Below are 19,238 nucleotides of genomic sequence, written 5' to 3' on the forward strand. Positions count from 1 at the left end.
TTTGGGACAATCCTCCTGCCTTAGTGCCCCAAGTATCTGGGTTTACAGACCTGCTTGATCCAGCCCATCTTCCTAGCACAGTAATATACTGGCTGCTACCCACCACAGTAACTGTTCCAGACTGCTCACAGGAATCTGTCTCAGAGAACACTCAAGGCAGCCATGTGGGCATGCCCACTCTGACCCTCACAGTAACCTTAGGTATACCTCCTCTGTTCTCTAGGCCTCAGTTTCCCACTTTCTCGAAGCTACCTCCTTAGCTGAAACCCAACAGAGCTGAAACTCATACAGGCTCAAAGAAAATGTGTCTCCTTAGGTTCTGCCCATATCCACTCAGACTGCCATCAGCACCCAAGGTTAGGTTAGGTGACTAGAAAGGGGGTTAGGGACTGAGTCTGTAGCTTAGTGGTAGAGGGTTTGGTTGTTATGTGTGAGGTTCGAGGTTCAATCTCCAATATCACAAGCAGCGCAAGTCCACATTTGGGAGGAGGCAGTAGGGGCAGCAAGTGTGAGCAGGAGAAGAAGCAGGGACTAAAATTGAAAAGGCCAGCTGGCTGACCTGTGGCTCTCACTACAAGCTCATCTGTTAGTCTGGGGACCCTGTGACATTCCAGGACAGATGTCAATCTTCAGTGTTTTGTGAAAGAAAGGAGACAATGAGGCTGAGTGACCTTTCGTGCAATTTGATCATTTTTAATAATGTATATGTACTATTCTTATCATTAAACAACAACAGCAAAAAAAAAACACTTTTAAGATAATTTTTTTCTTCATTTTTTTTTCCTTTTTGAGACAGGGTCTCTCTGTGTAGCTCTGGCTGGTTTGAACTCCCAGTGTAGACTAGGCTGGCCCAGAACTCACAGAGCTCTGATTACCTCTGCCTCCCCAGTGCTGGGATTAGAGGTCTGTGCTACCATATACAGCTGATATTTTTTTAATTGAAGAACACAGTGGAATCAGGACTGGAGTCTGAGCCATAGTTGAAGGGTGGAGTTCAGAAGCCCCCTGTGGCTGTTTCCAGTTTGTAGGCCATCATCCAGCCTCGGGTGACCTTGTCCTATACTCGGTGCCCGTTGGAACGCATCTCCCTCCCTCCAAGGTAGAGAGAGACTCAAGACCAACCAGGTCAACATGATTAAGTTAAGTTACAGAGTCACAGCAAAAAGCCACGTAGGAGTGGCACAGCTGCCCACGGCCCAGGCACCACCTGGAGGGATCGCCTGACGTATCACCTCATGGGGCGAACGTGGTAAAGAAGATGTACATCTTGGCCAGGAAGGTGGTGACAGAGCCCTGGCGCCATAGCTTCATCTCTACGTCCAGGGCAAAGTCCCGCGGCTCCAGGACAGAGCGCTGCAGGGACACCACCCCAGTGTAGGCATTGAGTCTGCGTGTGACGAAGTAGCCCTCTTCGTTGCCCTTGGTGATGGTCAGGGAGATGGTGTCCCCAGCAAAGGCGGGAGCAGGGCCGATGCGGAAGATATGGGCAGGTACCAGCAGGCCTGTCTGGAAATTGAGCCGGTAGTGTGTGATGCGAGCTGGAGAGGTTTGGCATTCCGTGATGTCCTGGCACGTGGTGCGCTCGCACTTCCTGTGAGGAAAGGATGCTTGGTCAGTGGATGGAGACCCTCACTCCCACCCCAGATGTGGGACAGACCTCAGCAGCTGGCTCAGGCACAGAGGACCAGGGGGCAAATGTGAGCTCTACCCAGAGGAATCCAGCAGTCACAAGTAAGTTACTTTACCCCTCTGGGCCTCAGTTTCCACAGCTGTGAAATAACCTCCTGTGAGGTTGTGGTTGACATGCCTGGCACAAGGTCCTGGCAGGCCTATTAGCAGCCCCTTTTATCCACATTTGCTCCTTCCATCCCCTTTCCTCTTCCATCACTGCCCCCGCCCAATAGTCTTACTGCTGCCTGCTGGCTGCCACACCCCACCTGTCTCCTGTTGCAATGCTGGGCACTCTCACATCCGAGTTATATCCCTTTAATACTTCAGCTCACACATCTGGTGTCCTGCACTAGGGAGGCCACGGCCCAGGCAGCCCTTGGAGAGGCTGAGGAGTGATCTGGCCAAGGGGTGAGACACTAAGGCTTCAGTCCACAACCTGATGGCCTTGCAAATGCAGGCCAGCAGCCAGATAATCCAGCAGGTACAGGAGTAGTCTCATGGTGGGTTCAGGAGGCCCAGACATGGCAGCTGTCCCATGAAGCTGCACTGCTGAGGCTGCTCTGGCTGCTGGTCCTCAGAAACCCCCCAGGAGGTAAGGAGCACATGTGTTAGGAGCCAAATACTGGGAGTTTGTTACACAGTAAGTAATGCATGTGGTGTGTGTGCGTGTGTGTGTGTGTGTGTGTGTGTGTGTGTGTGTGTGTGCGCGCGTGTGTGTGTGTGTGTGTGTGTGTGTGTGTTTGTGTGTGTGTAGGGAGTTCCTAGCAAATACTATGTCTGTGTTAAAGATTCTACGAGACTGATTAACTGGTTATTACTTTGGAGAGTTGGAATGCTAAGGGTCCTGTAGTCAGATTATCTTGAGCTATCTTCAGCTCCCTTAACAGCCTCCCCTGCCCATCTCTGTGTGTGACCTGCATGTGTCATTAGGTAAATCCTCTGGTAATGAACAATTAGACTCCTAGCTTCCACTAACCAGAAGTTTAAGAATGTTACCAAACAATCCCCAAGAGATGTCCCCAGTTTGTGTAAACTGCATGTGACCTGCAGTGTTTTTTAAAGTGTATTCATTTATAAATCTTTGTTTTGTTACCCCGGAAACTTCATAAAACTGTTTTCATAAACTTGCTATTTGAGTCAGCCTGAATCCATATTCCTGAGTTGTGGTTATTCATATCTGGTTGTAGATCAAACTTTCTCCCTCTGAGGTGACAGCCCTCTTCTTAGCATTGGACAGTTGGTTCTCTGTTACTTTCCGTAGGGCTTTCTGTGAAAGCGTAGGAGGTGGTCATGGCAGGGACCACCTTTCTCTTAGCCCACAGCAAAGAGGCAGTAAAGGGCCCCAGATTACACCAGGGCCAAAGGCACTCACGTTTCTGAGACACGGACGTAGTTTGGTGGACAATCAAAGCGCAGGCAGCGGAAACTACCCTGGATGTTGTGGCAGGTTTCAGCCTCAGAGCAGTTGTGGGTGCCCAGTGCACACTCATCCAGGTCTGGGAGGGGAGATTACGACTGTTAATAGAATCTGCATGGCTTAGGAATCCAGTCTGAACCATTCCCACCAACACTGGAAGCCTGCATCCTGGGCAGCTGTGTGGCCTAAGAGCTCAGCTCACTACTGTACAGAGCCATCTGTTCCATCTTGGCATGGCACACAGCAGCAGGGGTCCTGGCTCTGCTGGCTTCTCGGAATAAACTTCAAGACCATCTGCTGCATATCAAACTCTACCACAGTCTGGGGTGCTAAGCTAACTGCCATCAGCCACAGCCACCAACCTGAATGCAGAGCTGCCTACCTGCCCTATCCAGGCCCAAAGCACTTTTTCTTCCAGACACACAGGGGCAGGGAGAGCTAGCTACCAAGACACACAGATCTGCTCACTGCGCAAAGCCACCCAGGCTCCCAGTCCCAAGCCTCTCCTGAGGGGGCATCCAGCCCCCCCACACCCACCTTGCCTTGCTGGCTGACCAGGTCCCTTAGAACCATAGCACAGAATCTAGTTCATAGGAACAGTCCAAGCCGCAGGTCTGGTCCATCCTGGGACTGCCTCCTCTCTAGCAAATCTGACAAGCTACTGAAGCTAGGGCTTGTGTCCCCAGTGCCAGGAGTTACCTCCCCTACTTCCTGACCTACACAGCTGTGGCAGGGGAATACCAGCCTGCCAAAGACTAGTGTTGGCCTCCTTAGGACTCCTTCCCTATACCATGGCCTCTGAACTGCACTTTTCTGTCCCAATAGGCCCCTGAACAGTTTGGCAGACATTTGAAGACAACGGCTCAGATCTCTGAGGCTCTCCTTCCAGTATGTTCACAGACAGTTCAAAGCCATGCCTGGAAGATTCTTTGCTGGCCCGAGTGGCAGGATGTCCAGAACCTTACTCATCCCAGGCCTGGACACAGGGACCATTGCCCTGAGCACGGTTGTTCTGTGCTAAAGCTTCAAGTCTGAGGCATACACTGAGCTGTCTGGCTGCATCTGGAGGAATGGACGCTGTCACTCACCCTTGCAGGACCTCCCGTTGGCCATCATAGTGTATCCCTGCTCTGGGCATGCACACTGGTAGCTCCCAGGCACATTGACACAGCGGAAGGTACAGAGAATGCCGGCGCCCTGTGCACACTCATCGATGTCTGTCAGAAAGGATCAGCTGGTGAGCCTCACCCACCCATAGACACAGCCAGGAAGCCCAGGAGCCAGTAACATGGGAAGACAAGAAGGCTCCGGAGGTGGGAGCAAATGGCTCAAAGCCACATAGAAGATGGGAGCAGAATTGGAATGTGCCTCACAGGACCATGCACCACTAATAATGGCAGCACCATCCAAGGGCTATTTGGGTGCTAGCCCTACTTGGGTAATGTGCTCCTGTTGAGATTGGGGTTATCATCTCACTTTATAGAGAAGGAACTTGAGGTCAGAGTAGAGAGACCCAAGGTCTTATAGCAGGAAAACTGTGGGCTGGGATATAAACTCAGACCCCACACTAAATCCCCTGGGATCCCATATATGGGGAAGGGGTGGGTCCTGAGTGGAGCTCACCTGTGCAGGTGTGTCCATCCTCTGCCAACTGGTAGCCCTGGCGACAATAGCATTGATAGGAGCCATAGATGTTGGCACACTCCTGGCTGCAGCGCTGCGTCTCACACTCATTCACATCTGTGGGGACAGGTCTTCATCACAGTGAGTCCTCCCAGACTATATACCGGACTGGGCTGGCTCACCAGTATCTTTGCTTGGAGAGAATTTCCTTTTGGCCACCCTTTGAGGAAGGTGGGGCCAAGCAGGACACTCAGCTCGGGCAAGTTTTCTGGCCCCAGGACAAACCAAGACAATGCCTGGTGCTGCCCTTCTGGGAATACGCAACTACTGGAACTCTTGAGTTACCTGGGTACAAAATGAACCACCAAGAGCGAACACGGTGCTGAGGTGGGGGAGGGTCAGGAGCTGGGTATGGTGAAAAAGACATGTTCATGACTTCCTCAGAGCATCTGCCCACTGAACCATTTCCAGTTAGACTGTGTCAGGAAGGCCTACGCTGGACTTGGGGAAATGGCCATGAAGAAGACAATGTCTGCATCTGGAAGAGCTAGCTCACATGTGGAGAGAAGAGGGCGAGGAGAGGGACTGGCAAACAAGATGGTCAGCATACCCAAGTATGTCAAGAAGCGTGGGGAAAGCACATCAGAACAATGGGAAGGGGTGTCTCACAGAGGTTTCATGTGGGCTGAAGCCTTAGGCAAAGTGGTCAGGGAGGGTGTGATCTGAGGGACAGGGCCATCTAGGAAAGGAGCTCTGCAGGTGGTGGGCATATGCTAAGGTCTGGAGCTTGCTGAGTGTTTTTAAGGAACACCAATGAGGCAAAGGTGGCTGAGGAAGAGGAACCGAGGGGCATGCAAAAGGAGGCCAGCCACAGCCAACTGTGTCTAACTCTTGAACTTAATGTCAGTCACAAAAGACAAGCCATGTGTCACCGTGTGGCTTGTCCACTCTGCCGTCCTGTGCTTCTGGCTGGCAGAATCCATGCTCAGTTTACCCCCAGGTCTCCAGTGGGAGCACAGAGGCGAACATAAGAATCATGCCTAGGCAGAAGGCTGGGAGGTAGAAACCCTGTCTGCTCCACGTTACCCAACCTGGCTATGAGGCACGCCCACAGTATGACACCACTGGGTATGAGTGACGATCCCAGTGTCTTGCTGTAGCCAACCCCCCCACCACACACACACACACTAGAGCCAAAGGACTGGGTGGGCCCCACAGGTTATCTCAGCAGATTGATTCCACACTATAGCCAATTCCCACACACATCCCAGGGCCAATGGATGGGAATCCCACAGTGGTCTCGGCAGACTGGTCCCACATGGAGGAGAGTAAGGCAGAATGTGCTAAGAAAACGGGGTCAGATATGCCACAGTCTCTCAGTGGACGCCCAGCTTCTCACTGAGCCACTTCATGGCTTTCTCCTCCAGTGGACCTGAGCCAGCTGCCTGCACTAAGGAGCTAGCATCTGTGGGGACACTGTGATGTCACTTCCCCAGCTACAAGCTCATCACAGACTTGAACCACAGCCTGTGCCCACACTTGGTTTATCTCAGTGTGTACTTCAAGGCTTATAAATCAGCCATGTATACACAGCAGCTGATTTTACATACATAGTGAAATTCCTTGTTTCTCAAAAGCCAGATAAATTATACTGCCCTGGGCCTTACTGCTTGGTGGCATCATCCATGGGAACCATGTGACCCTTGCTTCCTCAGGCTCTTGAGCTCTCATGGTTGCCCTGTGCCATCTTGGCAACAAACTCCCCATGACTACAGCAGGAATCAGAGGCTGTCTGTCCAAGTGGGAGCTAGGTGCATGGGGTCAGAAGCCAGGGGTCAGAAGTCAGGGTGGGCAGTACCTTCACAATGCTTGCCATCTGCGGCCAAAAGGAAGCCAGCAGCACAGGAGCAGCGGTAGGAGCCTGGCGTGTTCTCACATGTGTGCTGACACAGGCGGCCCGGTGAGACCCAGCATTCATTCACGTCTGCAGAGGAGACAGTGAGCAGCAGGCACAGAGTGGACAGCCAGAAGGGACTGTACCAGAGAACACAGAGGCTCAGAAGGATGCGGCAGTAAGAGGGTTACAGCATAGAACCTGAGCCAACAGGAGAGGGGGCAGCTCGAAGACAGCCATCTGGGGAGGCCCAAACCAGAGAGGTGGAGGGGTACAGAGGGGTAGACTCTTTGTTCTCAGGGGAATCCCAGACCCCAGGATCTCTTACCAATGCAGGTCCTGCCGAACGCATCCCTCTGGAAGCCAGGCTTGCAGTCACAGCGGTAGGACCCAGGAAGGTTGTGGCACAGTTGGCCCTCACCACAGCGGTGCACACCTGTCTCACACTCATTCACATCTGTGGGGCAGGTAAGCAGGACACCCTGAGGTCCAGACGGCCCCTCTACAGGGCCTCTTGAGCAGAGAGGGAAATGGGGAGGCTCTGCAGATGCAGAGAGGCTCCAACCTTACCCACACACTCAGAGCCCTCCTCATTAGCATGGTAGCCGTGCCTGCAGACCAGTGGGTTCCTCTGACACGTGTAGGAGCCAACTGTGTTGATGCAGCTGAATCCGGAGCGGCAAGGCTGCAGCAGCGACGTACATTCGTTGATGTCTGCAGAAGTGACAAGGTGATGGGAAGCCAGGCTTGCCCCTCCTCCACTCATCTGGTCAGCTCTGGACTATAGCACCCCTGAACCCTGGCACTTGAGAGTCCCACCTCCAGAAACCACAGCCACTGGGCTGACTACAGTCTCTATACATCTGTCCAATGGAACAGCTAAAGCAAGGGGAAGGCAAGGCTGGTCATGGATTTTTTTTTATTATTATTTATCAAAGTATAAATAAATTCCTCGTGTTTTTATGAACATGGCTACCTATTTCATATCCTCCCCCACTAAACAGTTCAGCAGACGCTATGGCTGCCCCATCTAGAATCCTGGAGTATAGTAGGTACTCAGGAAATGCTACCAGCCCTTTGTTTCTCTGTGCCACTGTCCCCTCTGCCACCTGTGTTCTGGCAGAAGACAAGTCAGAAGTTCTGGGGACCTGGCATGCCCTAGCTATTTGAAAGATAAGTGACACCTCAGACCGTCTCAGAACAATGAGGCCAGCATCCGTCACACTGCGTGTCTCATGGATTAATCTAGAGAATCCCACAATGCTCTTGGACACTGAAGGCTTCTGTGGGTTCACTTCAGTAGGGAACCCTGAGACACAGTATCCCAGACAGGTCTTCCTGTCAGCTGGGTCAAAACACACGATCTGCATTCTTCCAGGTTGGTCCCACAGGCAGATAAACTGAGTCCCTGAGAGAAACGGCTCCAAGGCTAGCAGAGCAGCTGTCATTCTGCATGCCCCACAGACCCACTCAGAGGGTAGAGTCGTTGACTCTGGGGGAAGGGAGCAAGCACCTGGACCCACCAGGGCTCTAAAGCTCGCAGGGCCCGAGGAGCCACAGCCTGCAGCCTGCTTACCCACGCAATTGCCCTCGGGGTCCTGCAAGAAGCCATCCATGCAGCGCTGCCGGGCCTGGCAGTAGAAGGAGCCCTTGGTGTTCTGGCATGAGAAGCCTGCCTGGCAGTTGTGTGTGCCCGTCACGCACTCGTCCACATCTGCCACGGAAGCTGGGCATTAGGGTCAGGAAACAGGAGGCCCCACCCTCACAGCCAACGGCCCTGCCACAGCTCCCAGCTTCACACCTCTGCGACCTCAGCTACCACAAAGGTCTGCATCCCAGTAAGGTGGCAGTGTGGAGTCACTGTGGAGGCCCATGTCCCAGGAGTGAAAATGACATAACACACGCCCCAAACTTCTCCATGGTCCCTGCCACTACCTAAAGTGTGCGAAGTGGTTAGTTTTACCCCATCCTCACAGCAGCACAAGAAGTACATCCCGTGACTGGCCCATTTTACAGAGGAGGAAACTGAGGCACAGGCAAGCTTCCATTGTTACAGAATGCCAGGCGGTCTGACTCTCTACCACCCATCACACCACGCTGGTAAGGAGCAGACAGAAACGTGTGAGAAACTGTATCCCAAAGTCAAACCACGAGTGTCACTGGAGCACAGAGGCTCACACCTGGGGCCCTTGCCAGTCTTTCCTCCATGTCATCGGCCTCTATGCTTGCTGCTCCCTGTGTCCACAACACCCTCTCAGGTAGCCCCCCACTGTCCATGTCCTCTGTGGGGCTCCACTTCAGTGTGCAAATGAGGAAACTGAGGCATGAGAATAATTAGCATATCACTGACCAGCAGGTGGCAGGAAAGCTGGGGTGGGGGGCAGATGCTGCCCTTGTCCCCACTCCCACCCCTAGCCTCAGACCCCCCTACTCCAAATACCCCCACCCAGAGGAAATTCCAGTGCAGGAATGTGGAGAGAAGTCAGGGCAGGGGTAGAGACTAAAGTGCAGTTAGCCTAGGGAGTAGATGTGGGGTTCAGCACTTTCTTACCTGTGCACTCGCCATCTGTGAGGACGTAGCCTGGCTCACAGGTGAGAGTCTTGTAGCATTGGAAGGAGCCTGGTGTGTTCACACAGTGCTCGGCCCGGGTGCATGTGTGCAGGTCTGTCACACACTCATTGATGTCTGTGTGGAGATTGAGGCAGTTGTAAGGGCCTGCAGGGGCTCCAGGCACATAGGTCTAGCACAACCAGGCACCAGGAGACAGGAAGCACCAGGCTCTGACCTCAGGTACTCACCATGCAGGGAGAAGCACGAAGCTGATGTCCCCTTATCCAAGTATCCCTTCATTCAACCAAGATTTATCACACCCTCTATGTGCCAAGCAGGGCTCTTGGCAAGAGGGATGGGTGAGTGAACAAGTCAGAAATGCCTGCCCTTGGAGCAGATGCTTGGAGATGCTTGCATATGCAATGAGGTTGCTCAAAAGGGACTATGGGGACAGGAGGAAGGTGGGCTAAGGCGGAGACAGGACAAGCAAGCTTAAGGCAGGGACGAGGAGCACTGTCAGAAGACGGACATCTGAGTAGGAAGGTGAAGAGGTGACAGCAGGAGCCTCTTTGACAGTCCAGGCAGAGGGAACAGTTATATGACAGCTCAGGCAGGTTCAGGACCAACCCAGAGGCAGGTGTGGCTGTAGGGGAGAAAAGAAAATATGAACAGATGAGGTTACATCAAGGAGAGGATGGGAGCCATAGATGGTTCCTGGTACAGGAGTGAGGGCACCCTGCTTAGAGCTGGTGGACAGACTAGGAGGAAATGTAGTTTATCCATAGAGGGACGGTGGCTGGTACACTGGGAGAGAGCAGAGCAGCCAGACCCACAGATGGCAGAGAGGGAGGTGAGAATGCCAGGAGAGCAATTAAGCTAGAGATGCCAGCACCAGGGATGGGTAGCCTGCGTGAGCAGGTGTGTGGAGGAAGGTCCCAGAGCTCTCTGGCTAGGAGGCAGCTAACGACCTCCACTGGGCTCATTGAAGGAGCCAAGGAGAGTAGTCAGGTGGCTTGAGGGAGTTCACACATGGAAAAGAGGCCAAGGACAGACATTGGGACACTCTAGGGATAAGCAGCTGGGAGTGGGGAGATGAGGCAAAAGAAAGCAAAGGTCACAACCTATCATTGCCTCCAGGGCAAAGGACCCTTTGAGGCCCCACCCAGCCGTGCCTCACCTTCCCGTACCTGGCAGGTAATGACACTAGGCACAGCCTATTTGTTTGGTGCTACATTAGCCAATGCTAATTCTCCGCCATGTTCCTGTGCCACAAAGAGGGGCGGCATAGCCTCTGACCAAGGTGGCTGGCCAAGCCAGGCAGGTAGAGAAATAAATGAAGAGGAGTTCCTGGGGCTGCAATGCCAGCTACTTCTCAAGGGTAGTAACATTTGAGTGTAATCTCTGAGGATGACTAGGCGATCAGGAAGGAAAGTGAGGGAGGGGAAGAGACCCTCTCAGGCAGAGATGGCAGAGACAGGAATGGGGATAAGGAAGGGACAGTTTTGAGTCAAGCTTGCCATGGAGGTGTGATCAGGCACCACAAAGACCTCTGATGCACATCTGGATAGGCACAGGGAGGTAGGCACCCAGGGCAGCAGGAGTTTCCCACAGCTAAGAGGCCTCAGAGTATTGAATAACAAGACTCACCACTCAAAGAGGATCCTTGGGGGTCAGGAAGCTACAAGAACTAATTAGACTCACTGTCATGTAACACAGGGGTGGCCATTTCACAGATGAGGAGCGCCCTCTCCCCCCAGAGGGATGTCACTGGACAGAGTTACGCAGCCAGGAAAGATGGAATCCAGGGCGCTTGCTCTTAGCTACAGTCTTTTCTCACTGCCTACTTCATTGCAAAGAGGCTCCAGAGCTGAGGCTGTGCCTTACCCACTCCCTGCAGTCCAGCTCAGATGGAGAACTTTAAGAGTAAAGCACACAGGGCCCTAGCAGAGGCCCTGACAGCGCTGTCCTCAGCTTCTAGGCCTCAGTAGCTCAGGGAACCCTGCCAGAGTTCCTTGCAGGGACTAATGCACCTGACCTCCGTGATGACCTTCCGGGGCAAATGTCATCATCCTCCTTTCATGGAGGAGAAACTAAGGCTCAGAGGGGTTATAGACTTCAGTGAAGCCAAACTTCATCCAGCATAATCCTGATCCTCCTCTGTCTGAGTCACTACACCTGACTGGAACAAGTGGGGAACCCCCCAAGCCCCAAGTGATGTTTGCCTGAAGCAGAAGGAGAGTGGCTGAGAGCTTGTGAGAACAAAGAGGGGAGAAAACACAGAGCATGCTCATAAATCTTGCTGAATGGAATGTGTCTTGGCTTTCTTATCCTCGGGCTCCTCCTTCAGCTGCTAAGAACCCTGCAGCACAGGTCTTAGCTGTCAAGCCAGGGAGTGACAAGTGGGGGGACATCCTAAGAAGGGGCACACATACCTCCCAACACACACACACACACACACACACACACACACACACACACACACACACACACCCAGCCCACCCAGGAAGAGCTGCCACCACCGACAAGCACATCAGGAGGGCCATGTTGTACCATGGGTGCAGCTAGGCAAACATGTCAGCCAGTGCTGCTGCCCAGCAGTGCAGGGGAGAAAGAGGACATGTCCGGGCTGGACATGGTCCCCAAGCACAGGCAAGACAGACAGGACTCTGGCTACAAGCCCTGAGCACTGTGTGCCCTGTTCCCATCTCCATACCTTCGTCCCTGCTGTCTCCTTCCAGTTTTGTGCCTTTCCCCACCTCCAAGTCCTGCCCATCCTTGGGGAAAGGTGGAGATATTCTTCCTCCCCTGGGTGCCATTGGCAAGAGTGAAATCTCCCTTTGCCTCCATCCCCATCACTGCATCCGCCAGGCTGCCTGACTTCTCAGTGTTATCTCTGAGATGCGGGAAGTCAGGGCTTATTTTTTTTTCTTCAAAATACCAGGTAACCCAGACACAAGACAGTATGGAGTCCTTCCTTGTCCTCAGAACTCCAGAATCCCAGCCCCAGCCTATATAGGCTTAGCTAGACAAGAGGCCCAGCCATGTGCAGGTTAACACAGAGCTCACATCTTCCCTGTCCACTGAAGGAAGACTCAGAGGGAAAAGTGCCATTTGTTCGGGGTCACACAGCAAATGGATGCTGAACTGGGTCAGCTGGATCAGTACGATCTACCTGCCTCTCCAGATAAATCTACAGGCAATCTTAGTGGCCGGGGTGACAGGCTGCATGACCCAGATTCTGTGCACACTGCACATGCACCACAACCCTCATAGCTGTCAACAGGTTCCAATAGCCGAGAAAAGACAAGGTCCAGAGCCACTGGGGCCCTGCTTCCTGTGCAAGCCTCCTGGCTTCCACACTGCTACACAGCCCTGCTGTCCACATCTGGCCTCCCTGTCTCTGACCGATCACTGAGATATACCATTAGCTTTCTGAGTCTGAGTCATGGGCATATCTGGGAACACAGCCACGGAGAACAAGCAGGACAAGACACCAGGACACGAGGCTGTGACACGGAGCTCAGCAGGCTGCTGTGTGGGAGCTCACATGCAAAGGGCGGGCCCTTTAGCATGTGGCACTATGTGGTGGGTTGGTGTGGAGCAGAGCAGACAGTCAGGACGTGGGCGGCAGCAGGCAGGGGCTCCAGCTTACCCACACACTTCCTATGTGCGTTGAGGATATAGCCCTCTGCACACAGCACTGTGTGGTTGACACAGTAGAAGGATCCCAGGGTGTTCACACAGAACTGTTTCCAGCTACAATCGTGAGTGCCCATCAAACACTCGTCTTGGTCTAATGACAGCCACGGAAGGAAAAACAGAAGGCTGTTAGAAAGATGTGGCTGCCAGGGGCATCCTCGGATAGATAAAGAACTTGTGTGCACCTGTCGGGACGACTGAACCTTGGACCCAAGTTGAGTTTGTAAAACTCAAAGATGTTAGAGATGCCCCTGCTGCCCAGTACGGGCAAAGGAGAGAGACTCAGAGAGGGCAGGCAGCCAGCCCACAATCGTGCCATGGGCAGCAAACTGCCCCAACCTATCTCCATAATGCCCAAGTCTGCAGCAACCAAGGAAATAGCAACTGAAGAGCCTAAAACTTTATTTCAAAGGCTCTGGGATCCAGGCTAGAAGCATTCACAGAAAGGGATGGGGGGCTCCAGAGGCCACCAGGCTGAGAACTATGCAGAAGGGCCTCCAGGAGAAGCTGTATGAAATTTCTCCAGAAACTCAAATTTGGAAATATTTTTTAAATCCTCAGCTGTCCTGGCTGGGAAGGGGAACATTCCTGGAACAATGGGAGGCAGGCCTCCTCCTGAGTGGGAGCTGTACACTCCCTCACAGGTGTGCTTTTGCCACCTCTGGCTTGTACCCCCACCCAGCCACCCCTTCTCTTCCAGCTGGAGTGCTCCGGGGTAACCACCAGAGGCAGTATACTGGACCTCCAGCAGCAGGTCTCTGAGAAGGGTTTGATCTGAACCAAGACAGTTTTCTCAGTTCCCAGAGGCCTGGGGAGAATCAGAGCCCAGAGAACACATTGTCCCCTGGGCCTATTGTTTGTGCCATCAGAGAGAAAAGTCAGTTAGCTGTCACCATCCATGTGCTTTAGCTGCCTTCTCTGGACTCACTGGAGGTTGTCACTTACATACAACTGAGTCTCTAGAGTGATTAAACTTGGGATCTGAGCTTCAGAGAAGAATGTGGGCATCCTTTTGGACAGACTTGATCATTATATGAAGATATTCAGACCATGTCTTCTGAGTTCTCTATCCTTCTGCCAAGACAGGAGGGATAAGGTCCTGGGACCCCTCAGCTGGTTCAAACAAAACTCACCAAGGACGCCAACCAGTAGGTGTCAGAACCACTGTTCCTGTTGTATACTGTGTTCTGAGAGGTCCTAATCCATGGTGGCCCCACTGAGACATATGCTGGCCACCGGGGTAAAGGGATTGGACTTTGTGACCATCACTCTTCGTGTGTTTGTGAATGGCAGAGAAGCTCACTGTCACCAATGTGAACTTTCCCTCCTTGACCAAGGCCCTTCTCCCCACTGCAGGTATGTGGGGTAAGAGTGGGGGAGGTAAGGTCATTTCTGGATGCTGCCCCCAACACAGTGACACGTCAATCCTTTCTCTCTTTCTTCACCTTTGGCTGGAGCATGAATGAACTCACAGATCACAAAGCAAGCTCAGCCTTGCAGACCACACCAGCCCTCAGGGAGCAGTGAGTTGAGAATGGCCCATATCTGGCATGGGTCCTGGTTAGAACACAAGTTCAAATCTTATCCAGACCCCTAATCAGGTTATCTGGGGGTGGGCAGCAGCAGAATTCCCAGGAATCTGTGACCAATGGACCTTCAGGTGACGTGGGTTCAAGTTCAGTTCTGAGAAGCATTCAGTTCTTAGAAAGCACCAGAGCACCCAGACAGGAGTCAGAGCTCTGGAGCAGCATGGAGGGCCAATACCAAGGGCTCAGTGACACCACAGGCAGTCACCTATACTGTCCTGCTGGGGTTCTCTGTCACAGTAGCTGAACCTCATGATCAGGGTGAGTTTGAAATCCTGGTCTCCCCTACCCTAAGTTCTTACCACAGGCCAACCAGATCTGCAAAGCTTAGAGGGTAACCCCAAAGTACTCACCTTCACAGGACACACCATCTGCCATGATGGCATAGCCAGGAAAGCAGGAACACATGGCTGTGTCCCCAATAACACGGCACACCTGACGGCAGGGCCCGTTGTCTGAGGAAAAATTCTCGGAGTCAGAATACATAGGCACCACACTGCTCATCCCCAGCTCTGAGGTATGGGTTGGGGTTTCCACTGCAGGCTCAGCGAGGCAGGGGTGTAAAAAGATGAGAGCCACAAGCCTGTGCCTTTTCACAGGGTCCCCAGTAAATGGCTCCAGCCCCAGCTGGCACAGGGGACAATATTTTGGGTTCCTTCCACATACCGCTCAGATGTCTATCCATCCCTCAAGTACCAGCAAGGACAGTAAGGGACAAAAGCAGAAGCAGAAAGAGAAGACTTCCCAGCATTCCTGAATAAAGATGGTTTTACAGAAATGAGACCAGGGTCACCTAGAGACCCAGAGTTCCCTGATGTCACCTCCTCCTCAGTCATCACCAGATAAGTCTTTTCACAAGCAGAGGCACCAGATAGCCTGAACCTTCCTGTGCACACCCAGCCCCAGAGCCTACCACACCACACAGCCCAGAGCCCTGCAGCTCCGACCCTGCAGAAGGCCCATCTTTCCACTCACCTTTGCAGGTGTTGGGCTGCGGCACTGGCAACGGGATGGTGTTGGGAGACACCTGTGCAGACCCAGATCTTGGTGCAGACTCTCGGGCAGTGTCCAGCTGTGGGGCACCTCCATCTATTGTAGGCAGAGCATACGGCAGGGGCAGGCTCACATCTTCAGCCAGGGCTTGGACACTCACAGGCAAACACACCAGGCACTGACTGATACCCTCACTGGCACTCCCTTTGCTCATTCACAAGGGCGAATACTGAGGCTCAGGGTACGGACACACCTTGAGCAAGAGCTATCTCACAGCTACTAGGAAAATGCAAAAGAATGAAAGAACTAGGGGGTGTCTAGACTAGAAAACAGCTCTCCCTATACAAGCTGGCATGGAAAAAGCCCTGGTGCTAGGGCTACAGCTAGACCTGCGGAGGATCTCTGAAGCCTGAGCCTGTTCCAGGACTATCTTCAAAGGGAACTCCAAGTAGTTCCCAGAGCTAGAAGCCTCCTCTGGCTTCTGCCAGCATCAACACAGGGGCAGCAGGAGGAGAGGTAGCTTAGGAAGGCTACCCTCCACTGGCAGGACAAGCCTGTCCCTGGGCTGCCTACAGCTTACCTGGGCGGCAGGTACGGCCATCACCCTGCAGCTCGAACCCAGGGAAGCAGGCACAGCGGTAGGAGCCGACAGTGTTGATGCAGAGATGCTGGCAAAGCTCCCCAGGGAGCAACAGGCACTCATCCTGGTCATCTCCCGGCAGGCTATTGGGCAATTCCGCCTCTGTGCCCAGTGACAGGGCCTCCCGGCTTCCAATCTCTGTCTCTGAAACTGGGGTGGTTGGTCAGTACTTGAAACATTGCCAACATGGCCAATGAGTGGCTGAGACCACAAGATCCAGGAAAGCAATGGGAGCTCAATAGATGATAAGGTTGGAGAAGTAAAAGAGGAAGAAAGGGACGAATGTATGGATGGCCAGATGGGTGGGGAGGTGGAAGGGATGGGGTAGATGAATGAATGAATCTGAGTCATCATCTCCTGGGTCTCCTTCAATAGGGCAGGACCCTATGGGGGAGGGGTCTTACTAAAGTGCTAAACTAGAGCCATAGAAAGTGCTAGCCTGGGTTGGGACAGATGAGGGTGTGACATCTGATTGCAGCATCCTTAGCTGTGTCAGCACTAGGTCTCTTTGGGTCTCCTGGCCCTGGGATGCACTGCCTACTCCCCAGAAGGCAGGAGGTGAGTGGAATACGGGGCTGCTCTGCACTGGCCAGATTCAACAAGAGAACAGAATGTTGGCATGAAGCTGCATCCAAGAGCTTCCCATGTCATAGGGAAGGCATGTGCATTGAGCTCCATTCTAAAGAGCCTTAGCCTGGTGATCACAGCTCTGTCCTGAGGACCTGGAACTGTGAGCAGACAGAGGTAAAACTCAGGGCCAAAGACAACTGATCCCTGAGCCCACTAGCATGCACCTCCATGGGCCAAGCCCAGATTACTGTCATCTTCATGCCCTTCTGACCATCTTCCCAGCAGAAAAGAGGATATGCCTGAGGCCGTTTCAAACAGGTCTTGAAGCAGAACAATCCGCTCCCAGCACCTGCATCTCCCATACCCAAGCTACTCAGAAGCTCTATGCATGAAGAGACATGATGTTATTGTGGGTGGTTAAGTGTGGGGATGGATGGACCCTGCCCAGCCCTGTGGTCCACCTGGTCCCCCATGCCTTCTTCTAACCTCTGATGCTCGGTTTCTTCCTAAACTCTACCTTAAACCACTCTCTGGGTAATAACTTGTTCTTCATAAATTGTCTTCAATTAGCATCTTGGATGAGCTGGTGGATGGGTGTGTGGGTGGGAAAAAATAGGTGACTGAGTAGGGGAAGTGAATGAATGATGAATGAGTGGAAGTGAGTGACAAAAGGACTGGGAGGTGAGTCAAGAATTGGAACAATGAGTGATGACAGATGGGCACGTGGATGAATGGAGCTGTTTGGATGAATGGATGGATGGACGGACGGACAGATGGAAGGGTGGGTGAATGGATGGATGAGTGAACAGATAAATGAAAGAACAAATGATGGAAGCATAGATAGGTGGGTAGATGAATGGGTGGATGGGTGGGTAGATGGATGAGTGGATGGGTGGGTAGATGGGTGGACAGATGGATGGATGAATGAATGGATGAATGGATGGATAGATGGATGGATGGATGGATGAACAGATGGATGTATGGAGGTCTGGATGGCTAGATGGGTGGATGGATGGATAGGTGGATAGATAGATGAAAGAATGACTGGATAGGTGGAAGGATAGATGGGTGGACGGATGGATGGACAGATGGATGGATGGATAGATGGGTGGACAGACAGATGGGTGGATGGATGGATAGGTGGATAGATAGATGAAAGAATGACTGGATAGGTGGAAGGATAGATGGGTGGACGGATGGATGGACAGATGGATGGATGGATAGATGGGTGGACAGACAGATGGGTGGATGGATAGATGGAGAATGACATAAGAAGAACATGGTGACCATGTGGGAAAACAGTGGAAGGGTGTGGAGAGGGCCAGAGCAACCCAGGTGGTGAAGGGAGGGTAGAAGGACAGGTGATCATGGTGATTGGTAAGTGGTACAGAGAACTGTGGGACTGCCAGGCCAGCACAAACAAGGTTAGAGTCCAGTCAGCAGCTGTAGAACTCTATAGAGCAGAGCTCAAACCTCAAACCACATGCAGTATTGGACCAGGGTCCCCACTGTGGCCCAAGGCCACCCAGTCCAACCACCCCAGGAGCCCATTTGTCCTCCTTCAACTGCCTCCACCTGGGAGAACAGCACCCACCTCTACGAGGAGTGGCCTCAGGCTCTGGCGGCCGGCGGACCTCAGGCACTATGAGGGGCTCTTCGCCTTCACAGCAGGAGAGCATGACATGGTTGCAGGGATAGCCCAGGTTGAAGTTGGACTCACACGACTGGCCCTCCGCCCTCACTCGGAGTCCCAGGCCACAGCATTCACAGCATTGCTAAGGGAAACAGACCATCACCAACAGGCCCTCAGAGAATGCCTGGCTTCCCACGCTCTGTGTGCCTGTGACTCATTCAGGGTCTGTGGGCAAAGCCTGGGGCAGGCTTTGTGGTGAATTAATGTTGTCTGGGTCCTCTGTCTGCCTGTGCACTCTCCCAGAGCAGAAGGTGGCCCACCCCTACATCCCAAATCTAGAGGAGGGTAGGGCTAATGTTAATTTTCTTTAATGAATGAATAAATGCCCCCTTGGAAAAAACTACAAATGAAGCCCAGGCATGATCACCATGCCCCTCCCTCAGAAGCAGTTTAGCAAAGACAGCATTTCCTAAGGGCCCTTCCAGTTCGGGTGACTTCAGTGTTCAGGACAGGATCTACTTGGAAGTGTACCTATCTCACTCTCCCTGGTTCTCCTCCTTAAAGTGTGTGTGGTGGAGCTCCTGGTGTCACATCAGGTAATGAAGCGACCTGAAGCTAACACTACACACTGACCATTCAACAAGGTTGGGTTTCTAAGGATATGCAGACCTGCCCGGTCCAGACCGCTAACTGCCATGGGGAAATATGGTTTGCATTGTCAAACTATGGCAGTGGACTGGTGCAGCAAAAGCCCAGCTGACCAACCTCCCCAGTATCCACAGTCTGGAGCTGAACAGCTCCAGGACTCAGAGAGTGAGCATGGGGCTTCAGCTTGAGGTGTTCAACGACTTGATTTGGTCACTAGGGTGAGACAGAAGTGATCATATGCCCATTTGAACCTAGGCTTCTAAAAGTCTTGTATGCTACTATAGTTTGAGTTTAGCATATGGCTACTCCAGGG

The 19,238-nt window shown here is 52.7% G+C and overlaps 1 protein-coding gene across 2 annotated transcripts in view; it reads right to left on the reverse strand.

The window, feature by feature from the left end:
- Positions 1 to 684: 684 nt before the first annotated feature.
- The window catches only part of FBLN2 (fibulin 2), a 61,861-nt gene continuing 43,307 nt past the window's right edge, over positions 685 to 19,238 (reverse strand). The window contains exons 5-18 of one of the 2 annotated variants that reach the window (XM_080914990.1): positions 18,239 to 18,419; positions 16,015 to 16,224; positions 15,417 to 15,530; positions 14,795 to 14,896; positions 12,809 to 12,949; positions 9,157 to 9,291; positions 8,182 to 8,319; positions 7,176 to 7,319; positions 6,934 to 7,062; positions 6,570 to 6,695; positions 4,712 to 4,828; positions 4,177 to 4,305; positions 3,044 to 3,167; positions 685 to 1,591 (exon numbers count right to left, since the gene is read on the reverse strand). In XM_080914990.1, coding sequence (XP_080771116.1) covers positions 1,234 to 1,591; positions 3,044 to 3,167; positions 4,177 to 4,305; positions 4,712 to 4,828; positions 6,570 to 6,695; positions 6,934 to 7,062; positions 7,176 to 7,319; positions 8,182 to 8,319; positions 9,157 to 9,291; positions 12,809 to 12,949; positions 14,795 to 14,896; positions 15,417 to 15,530; positions 16,015 to 16,224; positions 18,239 to 18,419 — 2,148 coding nt within the window. In that variant the 3' untranslated portion in view covers positions 685 to 1,233. The remainder of the gene's footprint in view (positions 1,592 to 3,043; positions 3,168 to 4,176; positions 4,306 to 4,711; positions 4,829 to 6,569; positions 6,696 to 6,933; positions 7,063 to 7,175; positions 7,320 to 8,181; positions 8,320 to 9,156; positions 9,292 to 12,808; positions 12,950 to 14,794; positions 14,897 to 15,416; positions 15,531 to 16,014; positions 16,225 to 18,238; positions 18,420 to 19,238) is intronic. The other variant, XM_080914991.1, reaches the window with a different exon arrangement.

Source organism: Micromys minutus, assembly GCF_963924665.1.
Source record: "Micromys minutus genome assembly, chromosome: 3".
NCBI lineage: Eukaryota > Metazoa > Chordata > Mammalia > Rodentia > Muridae > Micromys > Micromys minutus.